At 35.6% G+C, this 13423-nt stretch overlaps 1 protein-coding gene across 1 annotated transcript; it reads right to left on the reverse strand.

Annotated features, from left to right (window-relative positions):
* Positions 1–1926: 1926 nt before the first annotated feature.
* LOC132633038 (uncharacterized) lies at positions 1927–7472 on the reverse strand. Its single transcript, XM_060349235.1, has 4 exons — positions 7083–7472; positions 5948–5997; positions 5810–5862; positions 1927–2662 (listed from the first exon to the last, which is right to left on the reverse strand). Exons 1-4 carry the CDS (start codon positions 7340–7342, stop codon positions 2291–2293), a joined length of 735 nt encoding a protein of 244 aa, XP_060205218.1. The 5' UTR covers positions 7343–7472; the 3' UTR covers positions 1927–2290.
* Between the last annotated feature and the right edge of the window lie 5951 nt (positions 7473–13423).

Here is a 13423-nt window from a genome sequence, read left to right on the forward strand (position 1 = left end):
ATAATTTTTTTAACAGTCACACGCCTAACTTTGTCGCTAGTAATTGGTGCACTAAAGATAATGGTGCTCCCGTTGCACTCAAATCCTGAGTCTGCCTCGTGTGAGACTATGCGCAAATAGAATTGAAAATATGCATGTATTCCAAGTCGCCCACAAAATTCCAGCAACTCCCTACCACCCACACAATGCAAAAATCACTATGAACTCACATTACACCACCAAGCTTGTTTTGGTTTCAATAAAATCTGCTAGTTCGATCAAAAATTTTTTGCAAATATCACCTCTTGGATTCTTTTCATTCGCTTATACTCTCATCTCTAAATATTTATGCTGCTACATTCATTTGGCCGAGCAAAGTCTTCCGTTATCTTCTATGTATGGTTGACTCTTCTTGATATTGACGGATCAAATGAACTCACATTACACCACCAAGCAAGGAACAAAACCACAACAATTGCAATGATTTTATTTTCTTTTTAAAGATAATAAAATACACTTTATTCGTCCTGAAAAAAAAAAAAAAATGGGTGAAATGGGCAAATAGCCACTTTTTACACCGCTGATAAAAAAGTTCCATTTTCTGATCAAATCTAGTAATAAACCATTTTCTGATCAAAACTAGTAACAAACATTTCACCACTTTGAAATAGTTGGACAAAAATACTCCTAAACTAGACAAGGAAAATCTAGGCTTCTTCTTCTTAACTATGTTTTTTTTTTTCCACATAGCCATCCAAAATTAACAAATGCTTTCCATTTTTATTCAAAAACCAAACACATTGCAAAAATATATGAGAGGGGGAAAGATTGACCTTGGGTTGAACTGATACACAGAAAATTCGAGAAACTTTTCCCGGAGTTGGAAATGATACATTTCGAACTCTAGAAAGATTTCTTGAGTTTGAACTGCACATGAAATTTTTCCTTGAACTCCAGGAATTTGTTTTTGGTTTCACTTTCACACATAAGACTTTCGAAGATCCAATACACTTTGTTGGAATTCACGTTAGCAATTATCAATTTTCAATTATATATGTTCGTAGGGGCGAATTTAAGTGTAAAAAAAAGGTCACGTGAACCCATGATCACCCGATTAAACTCGGTATATTATGTGTATAATAATTCTTAAAATATACTCTAGTATTACCTTTTGGACCCATGCTATAAAAGGCTTGGTGGTGCACTTGGTTGAATGTTAAGTTATTTACCTAAAAGTTCAAGGACCAATTCCAGTTAATGCATTTTTTTCTCTTTTTTTTTAGTAGTGCACCCATCTAAATCCTAAATTCGCCTCTGTATGTTCGTTCTTATTGCACCAAGCATGCTTATTAATAGTTCCTTCGTTTAGACAATCGTTACAAAAGTAATGAAATCCTGCATGTCAATTGGAATTGCACTTGGACAAGTAAATCAAAATTAAATGGTTTGGTGATGTAGAGTAAATTGAGCAAAACACATAAGTTTGGCGTAAATCAAGGAAAGAGTTCTGTAATTCGTGATTCTACAACTGAGAATTCAAGTAACGAGATCTTAAGTTTGTAATTCTACAAAATGATAACTTAAAGATTCTGACATGGAATTTGTTGTTCTATAACCAAGAACGCAGTGAAAGAGTCTTGAGAAGTTTGTGTTTGGACATGAATTCTAAATCCATCTGCTTCTATTTGGTTCTGCTATTTCTCTTAAATATACTTATATTGTATGCATTTAGACTTTATTTGGTTAAAGTTAAAAGAAAAAAGATTAAGTGAGAAGTTTGTGTTTGGACATGAATTTCAATTGGAAAAAAAAAGATTGAAATTAATATTTCAAATATTAAAGAACGGTATTTCCAAATACGGATAGCCAAACTTCAACGAGCAAATAATACTCCAGTATTGGCAAGTGAAGCTGTTGCCAAACATGTGGATTCCTGAAACAAAAATATCAATGAATATTGATTTTATCAGGAATTATCTAACATATATAACAGACTATGCCTCAGCCTTTAACAAGGCAGTACTCGGAATTGGCTAGCAAAATCGCACAGAAGCCTTTTGATTCGGCTACCAACAAAAGAATGCTATTGTCAAATGTCTGATGCTCCAAAATTAGGCTTTTCCGGTTGGAAAATCTGCAACATGGTAGCAAGTAATCCTTACAAATGTTAGATCTTCCAATTACCTTCTATGCGACACACATCGATTTGAAAAATAAGCATCAGCTCTTCGCAGCAGTGGCTTTTCCCTATTCTGCAAAGCTATGTACTTCTGACTCTTCAAAAAACTTGACTATCCTGAAATAATATATGCTACTGATCTCGTTTGTTGGCGTCATTGGAGGAACCTTCCATTTTTATATGCTTTTGATCAGGCAATACTGTTTTTGTTTGAGTTTTCCCTTCACTAGAGGGAGTTGTTGTCTTTTCCTGAGTGTTAGGAGTCCCTGGCTTGGCTGTTGCAGGTTCTTTCTTGACAGCATTGCCAATTGGTCTGTCCGCAACATCACCTGATTGTTTTTTGGACTCGACCACAATTTCTTTTATGGTCTCCTCCACCTTATCTAGTCTTGCTTTCAACTCGGAAAGTTGTGGATCAGTCGCTTCTTGTTTTTCCTCCTCAGCCATCAATTCCAGCTCTTTTGCTTTTGCATCTTCTTCAGCTTTCTTTTTCAATTCAGCTTCCTGATTGGAATATTTTGAACAAGATAGTCAATGACTACAAGTATTAGCAAAAGCAACAAAGGGTAAAGAATGGCAAAGCTCTGATATTTAAAGTCAAGAACATTTGGATGTTGTAGGAGAATTCTCTCTACTTGCCTCGATCACCAAATAAGACATGTAGCTAAGGGAAAAAGATAAGTATTGGATAAAAAATATAAGCAATAGTCCCAGAGATAGCGCAAGAGACCAGATTTAAGTAGATAAAAGAAAGTATATGAAGTACAATGAACACGACTCAACCATACAATTTTGCAAGAAACAGTCGCGTGCTTTTTGCTAACAAGCACAACTATTCCAGACTTACTTTTTAATAAAAAGACTTCACTAGATAAATGCCAAATTATTTCAAAACATTTCCAATATGACTGTAACTATATTCTCATTCCTCTGACATTCTTACCCATTTACATAAAAGTAATTATTCCTTGCACCAAAGTTATAAGTGATACAAAAGCGATCTATTCATACTCCTCTAACATGCTCTATGTTATAGAACATTCTCTTTTTTGTTTTTAATAAAAACGGTGTCAGGGCAAGCTTTCGTGCAATACCTGCCACCTCTCACCAGCAAAAGTACAGGGTAACTCTGTCTACCAAGGTTAGGCAGATGGGAAGACATAACCCTATTGTTTTTTAGTCTTTGCTGGATGCCAAGGTTTGCATCCACTTCATTGACCTCTAGGCCACACCCTTGGCTGAAAATGTTCCAGAACATTCTTCTATTCTTCTTTCCCAAAAGCATTCTTCTATTCCTCTTTTCCAAATGGTCCAAAATTGGCACAATGGTGTCGCTTCCAGGGCTGTTTTCCCTTTCCTGACTCTCTGCACTTTCCACTCGCAACTGTTTCCACCCACGGTTCTTAGCAGCACCCCACAAGGTCAGATACCTAGCAAAGGAAATCTCATGACTTGTAGTAATTCTGGAATGCAACAAAACATAGTCTATATTTTGCACACACTCCTCCCACACACAATGCCAACTCATCAGGATCCTTCTCTCCTCCTTAAATTATTAGATGTTAAGATTATATTTCACGCTGCACAACATGTGAAGAAAGCAATCTTCTTTGGCACCATTATATTCCATATTGTCTTCCACACCTCACTCTACCCACTTAAGATTATCCCATGTGGTATGATTTTACAGCGAATACCCTTGGGTCTGACCCCCTGCATACCATCCTATCCTCTCTCTTTTCGTCTATTTTTTTACTGCAAGTTGGTCGAACTTCTAGATTTCCATTCACTAACAACCCTGGAAAGCTTATCGAAAAACATATATTTACATTACCTTATCAGGAAAAAAATCCTGGATAGCTTTCTAGAATCTTATGTTCACCTCAACAATATTCCACTTATCTTCATGTTCATGGAAAATATTCAGCTGAATTTGCATACTTTTGGTTTTTGGTTTGGCTTTGGGATAAATTATTCTGGTATTATTAGTTATTTATTTTTGGGGAAAATCATCAGTAGATCCCTAAAACATTTTTGAAGATTTCTATTAGCGGAATAAAGAGATAAAAACAATTAAACGTCTTATTTACTATACTAAACATATTTTTAAATTACAAGATTGTTGAAAAATGAAACAATTTTGGGCCAGAAAAGAAGAGATGGATCATGAGTGCAAATCTGGATAGCATAGAAGTGCTAAGAGGTCACTTTACACACTAGGCCAAGCATAGGGCCCACTTTTGTGGTTCTGGACCACCATTTGGATTGTCCTTTCTTTCCCTTATTGGTGTTGTTTTCCCATTGGTAGCATTACTTCAAATTTTTGCTATAATTCATTTATGAGTACCTACCAAAGTGAAAGGCAAGTTATATAGAACAGTAGCAAGACCGCCAGTGTTTATATGAAGAGAATATTGGGCCTCCATGGTTAACACATCCACAAAATGAGTGTCACATAGATGAGGATGAAAACATACATGACTTTTCATAAGATAAGACAAGATTAGAAATGATCATGCTACAAAAGGTGCAAGTGGCACGTATAGATGATAAAATGAGAGATCGCTAAATGGTTTGGTCATGTCTTATGTGAATTTCTAGATGCATCAATCCATAAGTATAAAACTATGATAGTTGAAGGTGTGAAAGGGGGGACAAGGTAAACCTAAAATTTGATCGAAAGACCTACAATCTCTTGGAATCTATGCAAACTTGGAAAGCTATCCATAATGGAAGAAAACGATCCATATAGGAGATACCAACTAGTGAGATGAAGGCTTAGTTTTGTTACTACGCTCACATTAGTAATATCTTCACGAAGTCTTTTTAATCTTGTTAGGGATTTATATGTCAATAGAAAAAGTAGGGAATTTCTAGGAGTAGAGAACCTAATATATTGAATATTGCAATGAGGGATCTAAATGAACAAAATGGACAGTGAGATTCATATAGTCGATCCAACTGGCTTCGGATCGAGGCGTAATTGTTGTTGGTGTTGTTTTCCAATTATTTCTTGGAAACAAGATCTCTTGTTTGTTTTTGGAAATAATGGAATTGCTTTTGTTCTTGGAAAGAAACGCCATCTCTTGTTTCGGAACCTACTAAGAAAGAGATACTGGAGAGCTAAACCACGAATAAACTGATGTAGTTCAACCAGACTAGAAGAATGTTGGTGAGATCAGCCCAAAACTTCTCTGAAAGAATTTACAGACAAAAAGAAATTTTGAGGATAAATGATCTTGAGGATGAAAAGCTTCACTATAAAGTTCTTGTATCCCATGATGGGAAATTAATAGACGGTTGCCATTCAATGCATAAAAAGTTAAATGTTTTTTCCATACATGTTGAAAAGTAACTCGATGAATTTCATCTAAAACTCACTCTTTCATACATGCTAAACACTCAGAGGCAGAACCCTGCAGCCTCTTTATAAATTCAAGCACAAGTATCCCATGAATACGATTATCTAAAGAAAGAATGTTGAAGTACCCCATGAATATGTAAGACCATGGAACATAAATTATAATTTGGATCATAAGAAGATATTCCGGAAAGAAAAATGGCATCAATAAATGAAATCTAAAACTAGTTAATAGCCAAATATTATAAGATGACCCAAAAATAAAAACAAAGAAGGAGAAGTTCCATTACCGCCTCCATTCTTCTAATTTCATAGCGAGCATACTGAGCCACCAAATAAACAGCTGTACAAGAAATATTGTTTTAGACAGGCGCAGGAAGGTACTTCAAATATGAAATAGCATGGGATAAAAAAGGAAGTAGAGGTACCCAGTGAAGGCAAGCAAGCAAAGAAGAACTGTACCAGATGAAAATCAAGCCTGATCATGGAAAGAAAATATGTCAATCAACTGAAATAAGGAGGGAAGTACAACCCCAGAGAAGGAACAGTAAAGTTAAAAAGAATAGACAGACATATCTGTATCCAGAGCTTGAGAGGAATTTTCCATGAAAAATTCACAATATTCATGATGATGCAGCTTAAAGGTTGACGAGAGGAGACATGTTAATTTTGAGGGCATCAAAGAATAGGTGAAGTGTGTTATGTTTTTTATCGTGTTTGTGTAAGAGGACATAAAGAAAGCGAACTTATACATTCCAAATCTTTTTTGGTGACATTATACCTCAAGACTACGTCATTATCTGGATCCCAGCAATAATGAAAACAAACAAAAAATTATTTTAACAAAAACTTAATGAAATGGGATGCGGGTTACAAAATGTCAAGGGAATGTATCCCCTCCATCCTTGTTTCTCTAGGGCACTAGGCATAAGCATGTTGAAATTTGGTCACAAATTCACAGTATATAAGTAGGGTCAAACTGAACGGAAGTATCGTATAGGCATTCTTTGGCACATTTATCAGAAACATGTAACAAGGGAAGACACCGCCACAGTAGTTAAGCTTTTTAATGAAGAATGTATGCGTACAACAACAACATACCCAGTGTAATCCCACAAGTGGGGTCTGGGGAGGGTAGAGTGTACGCAGACCTTACCCCTACGTTGGGAGGTAGGAAGGCTGTTCCCGAAAGAATTAGAATGTATGTGTAACTACCCTAATTCTATGTGAAGCCTAAATAGAGATAAAATGGATTACATGCCCCTGCAGCATACTGACCCCCTATGAGAGGGTGGATAAAGTTAGATGACGTTCTTGTATCAATATCCAGTTTCAACACCATTCAATTTTGAAACCATTCGTCTTATGTCAGTGTGCCACAACAACATAACTATGCAACAATTTACTTAATTCAATATCAGGAGCAAAAGTGAACTTAAAGCATGTCAATAGACAAAACAGGAATATAACGTGAAACAAATATGCATTCAGGTAAAATGAAAAGACAAGCAACAAAACTGTTCGATAAAATGCCAATGAGAAACCTTTCTACGAGTAAAGTACCCGAATTTCTTCTTCTTTGCCGGTTCCGTGAAAAGCATCTTAGTAGCAGTCATGAAGTCAAGGTTTTCCAACTGTTTATAGGCATCGTGTCGACTTACAGCAACAGAGTTTTCAACTTCGTTGGTTGTACTATTACTACGGACCTTGCCGCTGTTGTTGTTGGAGATGGGGATTGACTTGTTGTTGCCGCAAAGTGTTCTTCTGTGGAAGAGCGTAGATCGCCTTGAAAGACGGACCAAAATGCTTCTAGCGCTAAACATCACATTTCACCCACCAAAAGCAGGCGGACTGATGTTCTTTTGAAACTAAACCGGACTGCTTATTGTTATTCGGATTCGATAGGGTCCGATCTCCAGTTCCACTGGATGACGTCATTCTAAATCCCTCAACTTTTTCGCCTTTTTTTTTTTTCACCCCATTTAGGAGTATTTATAGTGTTTCCACACTTCCCCTCCAGTGTGACTCGAACCCAGGACCTACCGGTCGTGGGTGGAGGTGCTTAACCACTGAGTCATCCCTTACCACCTCTGTTTTTTTTTCTTTTTTACAATTATTTACTCTCTCACTCCCAATTCAAGTGTCTTAATTTGATTAAGCACGGAGTTTGAGAAATAAAGAGATACTAAAATATCATTTGAATTTTGTGGCTATAAACTTGTCTTATAGGATTCTTGAATTGTCAATTTACTAAATATAGAAAGAGACATTCTTTTTTAGACAGACCGAAAAGGATAGTAATGTTACACCCTGGATTTTCGCACGTTAAAGTAGCATCATGAGTTAGTTGACACAAGTTTAAAAGAAATTATCTTGAGATTAAAAGAGATTGAGCTTATTAATATAAATGGTTATAAGAGTCTATAAATAATATTAGTAAGTGGCGGAAGGTTTGGAGGGTGAATGAATCAAAAAAGGATGAGTTTCGTCAAATGTCGGCAAGTTGGGAATATGATAACTTGTACTTTTGGGTGAGACCATGAGTGCTTCACATGCTAGGCAAGTAATTATATGAAGTATTTGAATCGTATAACGGTCTCTTGTTAAGTTTGGAAGTCAAACGAGTTGTAATACGAAAGTCGACAAAGGGCGTCGCAAGTTAAGTTTGTAAATTTTACTGAAATCTGGGTCAGATGTCTCGGAGCTTTTCTCTCAATCTACTTGGAGTTACCAAGTGATCCACCCACCAAATCGAAGGCCTTCGAGTTTACTTTCAAGCGCATTTTACCGTTCATCGAGACGACGTCCGAGTAGAGAGATATTCGCATTTCCGTCCAAGATTGTAAACTGTCACGGGACAACAAAAGCCAAAGTCGGTGGCTGCCTAGCTCAACATTTATAAAAAAAAAAGCCCCAAATCATTTTTAACCTCATTTCTCTCAAGACCAAACCCTAAGAGACCTCCCAACCCCTCTCAAACATTCCTCCATTATCCATGAACATATCAAGGAGCTAATCAATCCATCTTAACACAACAACGACTGTGGCAATCACGAAACCTTCATTTCTTCATAAATTCGCTTTTCGGAAGAAAACGTCATCTTGAAGCAACTTCTATTTTGGATTGATTTTGGGGATCTAAGGTATGTTTTATCCTTTTAATCATCTCCTTATGATTCTTCAAGTATTTAATCTAAGAAATTTGGAGGAAATCCCATATATATGAACCGTATGAACTATTATGGATGAACTTGATTGGTTGAGCTGATTTATGTGGTTTGAATGTATTTTCTTGGAGCTATGAAGTTATGGATGGACTGATAAGGAAGTATAGGAGTAAAGTAGAAGAAAAACGGTAGTCTTGAATGAAGAAATTAAACTAGAAATGACCCTATGAACTTACGCCCGCAAGTTGTTCCATGAAATGCCTCAATGAGTATTTCCATAAGCTATGAACTTGGAATTGATCCCAAATTGGTCGTATGATGTAGGTTATCGTTCGTAAGGTATTCGAGGACCCGTGGAACGTGGAAAACTTCGTCATTAAGGTATGTAGGGCTTTTCTCTTCTTTTCTTGGCATGACTAGAATTCAAATGCATTTTTGTTTAAACATTATCCCGTTGACTTGTGTCGATCATATCCAAGAATGAATGAGCTAATCTCTACTTCCTACATGACTTGTATAAAAGAACTCTCCATGCCTCCATATTCCGTTTGGGTATCATTTTCGTCAAACATGTATCGAGGGTGTTCCAAAATGATTAACCTTACTTCTTCTAATGAATAGTTAACATTGAAACATTTTCTCACATTTCTTATCCTTCTTGTTTACCGAGAGAAGTATAATGTTAATTGTGGTTGTTTTTCCGTTAAATTTGAGTTGATTTCACTATGTTATTCTTCGTATTGAGGTTGAGCTAATGGTATTTTATTCAGGTGAGCCGATCTTTATCACTTACATAATCATTATTGAAATATATCTCTTATTCTCCACATGTTGTTTCTTGAATTGAAAAAATAAAAAACGTAGCGACAATAACGATAGTCGAAGGGTAACGACGATAGGTCACTCAGACTCTTCTTATGATATCTCTTCAGAGGTTAGTCTTGCATTGCACTTATATATATATATATATATATATATATCGTTATAGTCGGCCGGGTACGACATCTATTGTGCACACCACCATCGTGGGCAGGTTATGATGATGTTCCGGACGCGGGATGATATGATATATGGATCGGGCTGCACGTTCCGCAGCACTAACATTTATGGAATATATATGTATGAAAGATGTTTCTTTTAAAAGCTAATCATACATGATATCTGCTTTAAGAGGCAATCAGATGTACAGGTTACTTCTCTTATCTTATGTTCCTTCCATACTTTTATTATGTTGTTATTCATGCCTTACATACTCAGTACATTATTCGTACTGACATCCTTTTTGTTTGGGGACGCTGTGATCATGCCCACAAGTACAGGTAGACAGATTGGTGTACCTTTCTCAGCAGGGTACCAGAGTTCAGCAGAGATGTTCGCACCCCATTCTCCGGAGTTGCTGGTCAGAGTCATCAAATAAGATGCATGCATGTGTGTATATATATATATATATATATATATATATATATATAGATGGGGTTGGGTATGGTGGAGCCCTATCCCGACCAGTTGTTGCATTTTAGTACTCTTACAGGCTTACAGATTATCATTCAGTGTTGATGTGTTTTGTTGTCCTTGTCGGCCTCAATTATGCATATATATGTTATCAGGCCTTGTCAGCTTATGATTTATATTACAGAGTTTAGATATCACAGTTAGTTCGCTTGGCCCTTCGGGTGCCGGGTGCTGGCGACACCCCCCCCCCCCCCCCAAAGTTGGGGTGTGACAAGTAAAACACTTAAATTGGGACGGAGGGAGTACACGAATTCCCACATAACATATTACCATGTGTGTTATTTGGTATAGCCAATTAAAAGCTACATTAATTATGTGGTGATCAATTCTTTTTATAGGACCAATCAAATCTATATAACAATAATAACAACATATCCAGTGTAATCTCACAAGTTGGGTCTGAAGAGCATAGAGTGTACGCACGTCTTACCCCTACCTTGGCAGGTGTAGGTACAGATACTGTTTTCGATAGATCTATACAATAATAATATATTCAGTATTATTCTAGTGAGGTTTGGAAAATGTAGAATATACACCAAGCTTGTCCCTACCTTTATAGGGTAGACAAATCAAATTCTATACGAGCGTTGAAATTAATTATTTCAATATTATCGATCAAACGATCCTGTCAAAACTAAAAAAAACTCCATGCAGAACGACAATTTGGAATTTTAGTAGGTGTTTGGCCAAAGAAACCAAAAACAATTTCACTTTTTTTTTTAATAATTTTTGAAGTTGGAGTTTTGGCCATATTTTTTGCAAATAATATTTGGTTGTTGAAATGTACTATTTCTAAAAAACATGAAATATGATTTGTACCCCCAATTTCTAAAAACTAACAAAATCACCCAAAGCAATTAATAAACATAACCAGTGCGAGAAATATAGCAACTATACTCGAGATCAGCTTATGGAGTGTCAAGACTGATGGTTTTTTCCATCAAAAGGGTGTAACTAGAAAGCTTACTTGTGTACACAGAAAATATAACATCTCTAAATATGGCTTTGTTGCAAAATTCCCACATGCTTCTTTTCTTTTGAAGGCTTTTTAGCACATAATGTTCAGTGTTTGTTGGAGTGGAGAGCAACTGAGCAATATAAGTTGCCTCTGACCAGTGAAAAAAGTTGTATGAACTTTTAGGGTAAAAATTGAGCACCATAAAAACTTTTGGGATAAAAATTGAAAACAGAAAAACAAAAGTAAAGGTCCAAAATAGAAAATGGAAAAAGTGAAAAACAAATTTTGATTATTTTCCAAATTCAGAGTTTTTATGGCCAAACACCACAAAGTGAAAAAAGTGAAAAAAAAAAAAAATCCAGAAAAGAGTGAATAATTTTCATGGCCAAACGGATCCTATAGATTTTTGAAAGTAAAAGTTAGAGAAGAAAATATGGAAAAGGACACTGTGTCCAATGGCCTAAAGTAATGCCACATTTGGCCAATGTTTGGGCCTAATACCCTCAGGAGTCCGGTCGGCCCAAAATAATACCAAGGCTGGCCGGCCCAACAGCCCAGGCGCTTAAAAAAAAAGACTTTTTGTTGCGACATAACTAAAGGGTTGCTACAACATATATACATATTATATACCACAATGATACGGTTTCTATAATACATTTTTTATACGTATGGTACACTTTCTATACAAGACTGATACAGTTTATATGCACATGCTGGAATTATATATACACTTTTTATACAAAAATGATACATATTATATACGAAAATGATACAATTTTCTATTCTATACAGGGCAGTTGCACTGTGTTGATACACATTATATACACAAATGATACATATTATATACACAAATGATACATAACTTAGTAATTCATATTTTATACAGTTTCTATACATTACAGATAGGTACTGATACATATTTTATACACAAATGACACATATTATATATAAAAATCGCCTCAAATATTTTTGTGTTTGGGTTTTTAGTTGAAAATTGTCTTATTTAAGTTTTGGCTAATGAATGAGATTAGTTTAGTGGGTAAAATTTGGGTTTAGAAGAACTTTGGCCACCGGGTGGAATTAGTTTCAGCCCACCGGCCAATTATGTCCTTTACCCAAGAAAATAGGATCGTTACACAAGACATATTTGGGCCATGTGACATAGTACCCAATGGATCCAATAGAGATGGACCGAGTCCATAGCTCATGAGATGCTGATATGATTCCTCTGTGTTAAGAGGTCGAACTAAATTTCTTGTCAAAAATCACAGGTATATTGCGTTAACCTATTTACATGGGGATCATGATAGATTGAATCAGTAACATTATATAGAGCCCGTTTGGATTGGCTTACAGCTTAAAGCTGTTTGCAGCTTATAAGCTGAAAAAAATAAGTTGGGGTAGTCCAACTTATTTTTTTTGGCTTATAAGCTGTTTTCAGCTTATAAGCTGCTTTAGATAAACTAAGTCAAATGGGTCCAATTATTTTTTTGAGCTTATTTTAAGCATAAAATGACTTTAAGCTGGCCAGCCAAACACTCAAAAAGCTGAAAACAGCTTATAAGCCAACTTATAAGCCAATCCAAACGGGCTCATAATAATTATTTTATCTTAACATTTATATTTTAAACCTATATTTTTCTTCGCTATATACTACTCCCTCCATTCACTTTTACTTATCCAATATTCTAAAAATACATTTTCACTTTTACTTGTCACTTTTAACATATCAAAGATAATTTTTTTTTCCGTTTTACCCATAGTATTAATTACTCATTCAAATCATTTTTCAAGTCCGTTAAAGCTATACTTCAATTAATATGGTAACATGGTAAAATATGCACTTCATTTATTATTGCTTAACAGGTGTGCAAAGTCCACAATGGACAAATAAAATAAAAGTGAACTAAGGGAGTAAACATCAACTGTTCGCTTGACCTCTTTGAAAGAAAAAAAAAACTAAGATATTCAATTATTAAATAAAGTAAGAAAGACAGTTGAGCTGATTAGGATAAAAAGGTAAAAGCACATGAAGAAAATCTTTATTTGTTTTTCGCTGTATATCTTCATTATCAGATTTTTCTGGTTGGGGAAACTACAACTGGAATCGATGATCTACCTAGAGCCCATTGGTACAAAAAGGATGATCTACATTAAAGAGCCATAAATAAATAAACAACCCAAAATTAGCACAAGTTTGGTTTCTGTATTACAAGGGAGAATGAGAGAAATACAACGCATATCCACAACAAATTGAATCCCATTTT

The sequence above is a fragment of the Lycium barbarum genome, chromosome 3 (assembly GCF_019175385.1).
Source record: "Lycium barbarum isolate Lr01 chromosome 3, ASM1917538v2, whole genome shotgun sequence".
NCBI lineage: Eukaryota > Viridiplantae > Streptophyta > Magnoliopsida > Solanales > Solanaceae > Lycium > Lycium barbarum.

Excerpts from the sequence above, each read along its gene's own strand:
- LOC132633038 (XM_060349235.1), bottom strand. The coding sequence starts at position 7,342 with ATGTTTAGCGCTAGAAGCATTTTGGTCCGTCTTTCAAGGCGATCTACG. Across the intron at positions 5,863-5,947 it reads TGCTTGCTTGCCTTCACTGG|CTGTTTATTTGGTGGCTCAG; the intron begins GTACCTCTACTT and ends TTTCTTGTACAG. Across the intron at positions 2,663-5,809 it reads AAATTAGAAGAATGGAGGCG|GAAGCTGAATTGAAAAAGAA; the intron begins GTAATGGAACTT and ends TATTCCAATCAG.